This window comes from Solanum verrucosum, unplaced genomic scaffold, assembly GCF_900185275.1.
Source record: "Solanum verrucosum unplaced genomic scaffold, falcon-dt-bn FXZP01000060.1, whole genome shotgun sequence".
Taxonomy (NCBI): domain Eukaryota; kingdom Viridiplantae; phylum Streptophyta; class Magnoliopsida; order Solanales; family Solanaceae; genus Solanum; species Solanum verrucosum.
In genome coordinates, this window is record NW_026020129.1 from 5,981,855 (window position 1) to 5,990,224 (window position 8,370).

Below are 8,370 nucleotides of genomic sequence, written 5' to 3' on the forward strand. Positions count from 1 at the left end.
TACCCTTAGAATCCCTCTACTAAATAAGGTGGATGATTTTTTCTAAACAAACATTTTCCTCTTAAAAATTGTATATACAATGCATGTCTTAGATTGAGTTGTTTGTTTATATAAACTTCTATTTATATTGTTGAATAACTTATAATTCCTAGGTCAATTTAGTTCTATGGTTGACATATTTTAAGAAAAAAAAATATTTTTTAAAATAATGAACAATGGAAACATAAATCGAGTCATTCGAACTGTTCAAAAAGAAAGTCAATATTTTCATTCAAAAATATAGAAGAAATAAAAGTTTGAAAACAAGCGTCAAGCAGCAACATTTATTATTTATTATTCTTTCTTTTATTCTGGGAGAATTAATTTATATCTGTTTTTTTCTTATTATGAGTTAATAAGGGAATAGAGAAAGTTCCATTTCACAACAATGATCAGGAGGTACATATGATTTTATTTTATTTTTAAAATTCCAAGATAATCCGCATAGTCTGCAAATCATACGTGAATGTAAACCGTATTATAAGACAGCTTCTACACAATAGACTTGACTCAAAGGCATTAAAGAGGGATCGATCTCAAACTAACTGTGTGAATGGCCACCCTCCAAACCAATTGAGTCATCAATATATTTGTAGAACAAACGTGGAATGAATAGCTAGGTTTGATTGTTCAGCCAAAAATATTTATATATAATTGCTATTTGCTAGTCAATTTTTTTTTTATATATATATATTAACGTTTTTTTTAGGGGCGGCTATTTAAGTTAAATGCAAATAGAAAATATCCAAAAACAACGGCCAATCCATCACGGCACCTTTTAAACTTTTTATAATTACTCAAAATTCAAAAAGTTATATTTTTCTTGATAATAAATCAGCAGTGTGTAACTATCTATAACTTGTAATAATAATAATTATGGCGAAAAAAGAAAAAAAGAAAAGGAAAACAAAGACTTCATTTTCATATTAAAAAAAGTGGTATATAAGGGAAATGAAATACCCCGAATTTGGTGCAAATTATTAGTTTTGTCCTCAAACTTAGATACACCCTCGATGTGTCACGTGACATAGCAAGTGGTGTCAAACTCTCGGAAAAGCAAAGGGCTAATGTTGAAAATATCCTAACTTGGCGAGAATTTAAGGATATATTTCACTCATTTTGCAAGATCTGGAGTGTATTTAGGTTTAGTTAATCAAATAAAAAAATATTTTTAAAATAATCAATAATTTAAAAATAAAACTAATAATTTGCATCAAATTTAGAGTTTTTCGAATCCTTCTGTTCTCTTAAAGAATTTTTAGTTTTGGTTATCCACGCAAGTATGAAGTGCTCATTTTGTTTTTTAGTTATAGGTCATGCAGAAAGTAGCTAACTTTTGTGGGGTTCCGATAATTTTGGCAAAAGAAAACCATTAATTGATTATCGCCAAAATTATGGCCAAAAATTTAGTGGAAAAAAAATAAGACCAGATACCTCATTATTTGCCATTTATTTATTTTAAACATTTATTTTGACTATGTTACATTGTTTTCATATACACCTTTTTCATAGATTTAAAAAATTAATGAAACTTGAGAAATATCTTGAAGTTAAAAGTCTTAGAAATATCTACGAATATTGTGCTTTATGCATATAAAATAATAATAAGTGGAGTAATATCTTATCTTACCGTTGAAGCATATTCTAAATGCTGCTTTTCATTTGATAAAAATCTTTTTGGCTTCTTTAATAACTAAGATATCCTCAATCATATTATGTTTAGCTTAAGTTTTTTAAGATTATCACTGAAACCTCAACTAATTTCATAGAGTATTTTTTTCTACTTTTCACCAGTACAAATAACCTTATGTTTCGCCTTCACTGAGATTTGAACATACAACATCATAATTTTAACTCAATTCTTTGATCGTTAAACCACACTCTCGAATGCCTCCCCACCCCACCTCAGCAAAACGTGAAAAAAGGGATTGGGGAGGGGGGGTTACTGGTATAAACTTTTTTACCATATTATATTAAAAACACAGCAAAAAAGTGGGTGACATATTGGCACTATGCACCAAAACAATGAAGGTGACTCAGCAACTCAAGGACTTCTGTTTCATCTTTATCCACAAAATATTGGGTACAGATAACTTGAAAATACCAATAGCAGACATGCCGTGTGGATTTCCCCTTATATTCCCAAGAATTTTAACTTACATAATATTACACGGCTAATATAACGATAACAAAATCAATGTAATCCTACAAGTGAAGTCTATGTAGGATAGTATGTATACAGACTTTACCTTTGCTTAGCAATGACAATAAATTCAATGTAAAATCATAAGTGGAGTCTACAAAGGGTAGGATGTATGGAAATTTTACCTTTGCTTAGGACCGACAACAAAATCAATGTAATACCACAAGTGGAGTTTACGAGGATAGGATGTATGCAAACTTTTATTTTACCTTTACCTTTGGAGTTAATATCTTAAAATGTAACTCAACTTTAAAAATTTATTTAGTAAATCATTGAATTTTATTTTATATCAATAAAATCACTCAACTTAGACTTTTATATCAATAAAATCAACTTATCTTACCTCAAAATATACCTCTAAATGTGAATTTCCTTCATCTTCCTTCTTTTTTTTTGTCCCTTATAATTCTAGTCAAAATTAATGAACTGACTCAATGTATCAATTCTTAACAAACATGAAAATCAAAATTGTTCAATTCATACTAATTAAGGACTATTCAAGCTAATAAATTGACAATCTATGACGAGATCCCATTCCCAACTTCATCAGCAAAGATCATCTCCAAAACAAGCCAAATAAAGCTCTTATAAATTATTTTTAATTTTAATCCCAACACATTTTAGCTGAACTTCACAACATCTATTTCTTTTTGGGGTCTCTTTATTTTTTTGAAAAACTCTTTATAACTAAATTAATAAATAAATAAAAAAATTAATTCCATGAGCTGCCTGAGTGTCGTAAAGTTTCAACCTAACATACAATAATTAAGGTGATGATAGCTGATTACTTACTAGATAACTTACGTAAACAACATATTCACGGGATTAACTTAAGAAAATTTATAATATTGCTCCAATTCTGGAGGAATTAATATTTATATTGCAAAAGTTGTCAAATCGGAAATTTCATTGTACGGGTTATTTGGCACTATATTTGAAAGAATGAATTTATTCACTCTTAATGCTTAGAATTAAAAGTGATTTTATTCATACAAAGATTTAAGTTGAGTGATTTTATTGATATAAATGCCGAAGTTGAGTGATTTTTTTGATACAAAACAAAATTTAATAACTTTGCTAGATAAATTCATAAAGTTGAGTGACCTTTTGAGATATTAACTCTTACCTTTGCATGAGAGAGGGGGTTGTTTCCAATACACTCCCGGCTCAAAAGAAATGTAACTAAAAAAGTAAGGAAGGAAGAGAAAAAAATTACCAAATAGCAATGTACAAAACCTACCAACTTTTTACTATAATCCCCTACCCCCAAATTTTCCAAAGGTCATGTGTAAAGCAGATGACATAATCTTTGACTGGATGTATAATTTGACAGTTTTTCTTTCACGTTGAAATATTTTTTTATTGACTTGGTGTAATATTGACAACACAAAAAGAGGAATATAAAAATGGTTGTTTATATGTGTCACCACGTCAAGTAGAGGACAGACTTTGAAAAAGGCATAATATCTAAAATGACCCTTAACTTGGCGTCAACTGGCAACTATGACATTTAATTTTGGGTGTGCACAAATAGACATTTAAACTTGTATAAAAATTGAATAAATAGACACATTCGTCCTACATGACAAGTTATGTCCTACGTGGCATTCTACATGTACTATGCCATATAGGACACGTGTGTCTACTTGTTCAATTTTATACAAGTTTAAGTGTCTACTTGTACACACTCAAAGTTGAAGGGCATAATTATTCGTTGAAACCAAGTTAAAAAGTTGATGAACTTTTGCACTTTTTTTTTAACATTCTAAATAGATCCCACCACCAGACTTGTCTCCTTCATGCACCTCAAACCTTTAGGGATCTTGTTTCTATATCTATAAATACACATTACCTACATCTTCTATTATCAGCACAAATCATCACACATATACTCTATAATAAAAAAAATACACATTCTGTTTATCTATTTTCTATTATCAAAAAACAGAAATAAGAAATGACTTTAACACTTCAATCATCAGCTTCTTTTATCAGTTTCAAAGAAACCAAAGGTGTTAAAACACCTGACGAGTTCTTAGGAATGGTTTCTTTTGCACAAGCCAAGCCATCATGCCGGCTAGTCGCGAAAAGTTCGATGCAAGAAGCTCAACTCTCCCATGAGAGAATCATGGAAGTGAAGAAAATTGAGAAAAGAGAGAAGCTACATGAGTTACCAGCTAATCACAGCAATAGAAGTACAAGGGTACCTGTTTTTGTGATGCTTCCACTTGACACCATGACTATGGGAGGGAACTTGAACAGGCCACGAGCGATGAATGCGAGTTTGATGGCGTTGAAAAAGTTCTGGAGCTGAAGGGGTGATGGTGGATGCTTGGTGGGGATTGGTGGAGAAAGATGGACCTTTGAAGTATAATTGGGAAGGATATGCTGAGCTTGTAAAGATGTGTCAAGAACATGGATTGAAGCTTCAAGTTGTCATGTCTTTTCATCAGTGTGGAGGAAATGTTGGAGATTCTTGCAGGTACTAATAGAAAACTCTTTTCAACAGTTGTTTTGTATCTTGCTATTTTACTGTTTTGTTTTCTTATAACTACGCATCAACTACTTTACTTTTGAGCCGAGGATCTATCAAAACAACCTCTCTACCCCATAAAGGTATGGGTAAGGTCTACGTACATCCTACCCTCCCCAAATTCCACTCGTGGATTACACTGGATATGTTGTTGTTTTAGTACACCACTATTTGCATAGATTCATGACTTATCTAGTTAAGTTCTGATGAACTAGGAAAGTTAGCTTTTCAGTTCTTATAATTCCAAATAACAACACCAGTAGTGTCATGTTAGTACTGTTTCTTAGATCTTTCAAAGGAAAAATATCCAATGGACTTATAGATCGTAGGTTTCTAACAGTTTTCAATCTTTGGTTATTTTGACCAAAGTCCTATTGTGCTGCAATCTTAAGTACTACTAATAGTTCATAGCTCTTAGAGGGAATAATTCAGTGGGAATTAGAATGTCTTCTTACATCTAGACTCTCAGTTCTAGAAGAAATCAAACTATCTCTAAGAATTGTTATGGATTTTGCAGTATTCCTCTACCTCCATGGGTACTTGAAGAAATCAGCAAGAATCCTGACCTTGTCTACACAGATAGATCAGGCCGGAGAAATCCTGAGTATCTATCCTTAGGTTGTGATATGTTACCAGTACTCAAAGGAAGAACACCTATTCAAGTATACACCGACTATATGAGGAGCTTCAGAGAAAGATTCAACGATTACTTGGGAAACGTCATAGTGGTAAGATTTCTGCTTTACAATCAATCACATATCCTATGTTATTACTTTAGTAGTGCACTTCATATTAATTCACCATACCTTAAAGCAACATCAACTGAAAACTTTAAGTATAAGCTTTAGAAATTAAAACACTCAAGCAGGGATAAATTGATATATCTTTAAGGGAGGAACATGAGTTAGTTGGAAACTGAAGCTGCTAATTAATGTAAAAAGAGAAAAGTTTAAACATAAAAACCACTGCAGGTCATATTGTCATAGTTCCCTTTTTGGATAGAGAATAAATAATTCAACCAAATCTAGAAGAAGTATTGGCTGAAGTTTAATCTGAAGTAATCTAAACAAAAACAGATCAGGCAATTTTTCCAAAAGAGAAAAAGGTGGATAAGAAAACAAGTAGAGAGGGGAGCCTGGTGCACTAAGCTCCTGTGCGCGGCATCCGGGGAAGGGCCGGACCACAAGGGTTGAGGTTGTTTCCACAACTCGAACCCGTGACCTTTTGATCACGTGGCATCAACTTTACCAGTTACGTATGGCTCCCCTTCTGGATAAGAAAACAACTGAATAAGCAGAATCAAAAAGTTGCTTTATGTTAGTGTCATGTGGTCCACTTAATTTGCTGGTTACGAATCTAAAAAGTAGACCACTAAAGTAAATAGAATCATACAAATGACACAGGGGACCTCCTTATATACCCATGTTGAATTTTCCAAGCTAAAATGGTAGGAAAACTTGAAATTGACATTCTGTTTTCTTCTATAGGAAATCCAAGTGGGAATGGGTCCTTGTGGAGAGCTAAGATATCCAGCCTATCCAGAAAGCAATGGTACATGGAGGTTTCCTGGAATTGGAGAATTCCAATGCTATGACAAGGTAATTACTTGCATCTATGGCTCGAAAAAAGTAGGAAGATCTTCAGATGTAGGATAAAAAACTAATGTCTTTTTTGTTAATGCAGTACATGGGAGCTTCATTGGCAGCAGTGGCCAAGGCAGCTGGAAAGGATGACTGGGGCCAGGGAGGGCCTCATGATTCTGGGAAGTACAACCAGTTTCCTGAGGATACTGGATTTTTCCAGAGGGATGGAACATGGAACAGTGAATATGGACAGTTCTTCCTAGAGTGGTATTCAGGAAAGCTACTGGAACATGGTGACAGAATACTAGCAGCAGGAGAAAGTATATACCAAGGAACTGGGGCTAAATTATCTGGAAAGGTAGCTGGGATTCATTGGCATTACAATACTAGATCACATGCTGCAGAGTTAACTTCAGGATATTATAATACAAGACACAGAGATGGTTATCTACCTATAGCACGTATGTTAGCGAAACATGGTGCTGTACTTAACTTTACATGTATGGAAATGAGGGATGGTGAACAGCCCCAGAGTGCAAACTGTTCACCAGAAGGCTTAGTTCGACAAGTTAAAACTGCAGCTAGAACTGCTAAAGTAGAACTTGCTGGAGAAAATGCTCTAGAAAGGTATGATGGAGGAGCATTTTCTCAAGTTTTGGCAACAAGCATGTCAGATTCTGGAAATGGATTGAGTGCATTTACATTCTTGCGAATGAACAAACGGTTGTTTGAGCCAGAAAATTGGCGGAATCTAGTGCAATTTGTGAAGAGCATGTCTGAAGGAGGTCGAAATGCTAGCCTTCCAGAGTGTGACTCAAGCAGGACAGACCTCTATGTAAGATTTATCAAAGAGAGTCATTCTAAGAAAGCTACAGAGATTGCAGTAGTGTAAAGATACGGAACTGTATACATGTAATATAGCTATCCCATTGTAGGTTAGCAAAGAAAAGTGGCACATAGAGTACTAAAGTGTCATACTCATAGCACCTAGAAGAGTCCACAAGAATTTGAGCCTGTGTCTGAAATTAAACTATAGAAGACAAGAAAAAGAAGCTAAGTATGCCAATCTTTGCCACCCTGGTTCAGAGGTTGTGAAGCTCTGGGTCATTGGGACAGTGAGAACAATGAGACAGTATCATACAAAGATTTGGATAAGCATATTCTTTTCATTGTACAAAAATTTTAAAAAAAAATCTGCCTTCCACATTTATTATTGAAGAATAAAGGAGCTAATAATATTGCTTCCTACAGATGCATTTTCCTGTTAATATTTACACTTTCTTCCTTCTAGATATTAATTATCAACGAGCAACATGCTTGAATGACAAACATATTGCTACCCAATGGATATTTCAAGTAGAGAAGATCACACTACCCTATTCAATGTATATAATCATCTGAAGCAACAACCGATGCTGACAGATTAGAAACATATCAGCAAGATGGTGATAATTTCAGGCTTTCGAGCCTCCACGGAATTATTTTTGAGCTCTTAGCAATTAACTATTTAACCATGTTTATGAATATTAGACAGTTTATTGAACAAGGCTCACCGCTTGAAGATATTTGTCACACATATGTAATAATGTTAAGAGCTTATATAACAAAGAAAAACTAACAGAACTAAAGTTCAAGTTATTCCAGATGCAAAAGGTATTGACACAATTTTACAAGATCTTTCGAGATTGTACCTTTTCTCACCCTTACAAGAGGAACAAGCGAACAATGTCAACGTCCCATGAAAGGCAAATACAAATCGGGATGAATCTACGATGGAAAGACCAAGTACATGTCAAAAACCAGTTATCAGAGTCTTCACCTTTTTAATCAAACTGGATTTACAAGAGATCCTCCTCCCTCCCAACCTCAGCACAAAAAAAAAAACATAACCCATTCCAAAAGATTTATAGAACTAGAATAGTGACCAAAATACTACTAACATAAAACTTCCCAGATAGAGTTTCTACTGCAGAATTTGAATGGTTGCATGAAATGTACAAAATAAGCTAGTA

The 8,370-nt window shown here is 33.6% G+C and overlaps 2 protein-coding genes across 2 annotated transcripts in view; both read left to right on the forward strand.

Moving 5' to 3' along the window:
* Positions 1 to 4,130: 4,130 nt before the first annotated feature.
* LOC125827073 (beta-amylase 3, chloroplastic-like) lies at positions 4,131 to 7,687 on the forward strand. Its single transcript, XM_049506435.1, is given in 5 exon segments — positions 4,131 to 4,538; positions 4,540 to 4,724; positions 5,293 to 5,503; positions 6,263 to 6,373; positions 6,459 to 7,687. Coding segments are annotated over 5 exon segments (1,638 nt in total). The 5' UTR covers positions 4,131 to 4,199; the 3' UTR covers positions 7,251 to 7,687.
* Positions 7,688 to 8,055: 368 nt separating this feature from the next.
* Positions 8,056 to 8,370, forward strand: part of LOC125827093 (60S ribosomal protein L37a) — a 145,313-nt gene continuing 144,998 nt past the window's right edge. Inside the window, exon 1 of the mRNA XM_049506456.1 lies at positions 8,056 to 8,065. The gene's annotated coding sequence lies outside the window, so the exon portion shown is untranslated. The remainder of the gene's footprint in view (positions 8,066 to 8,370) is intronic.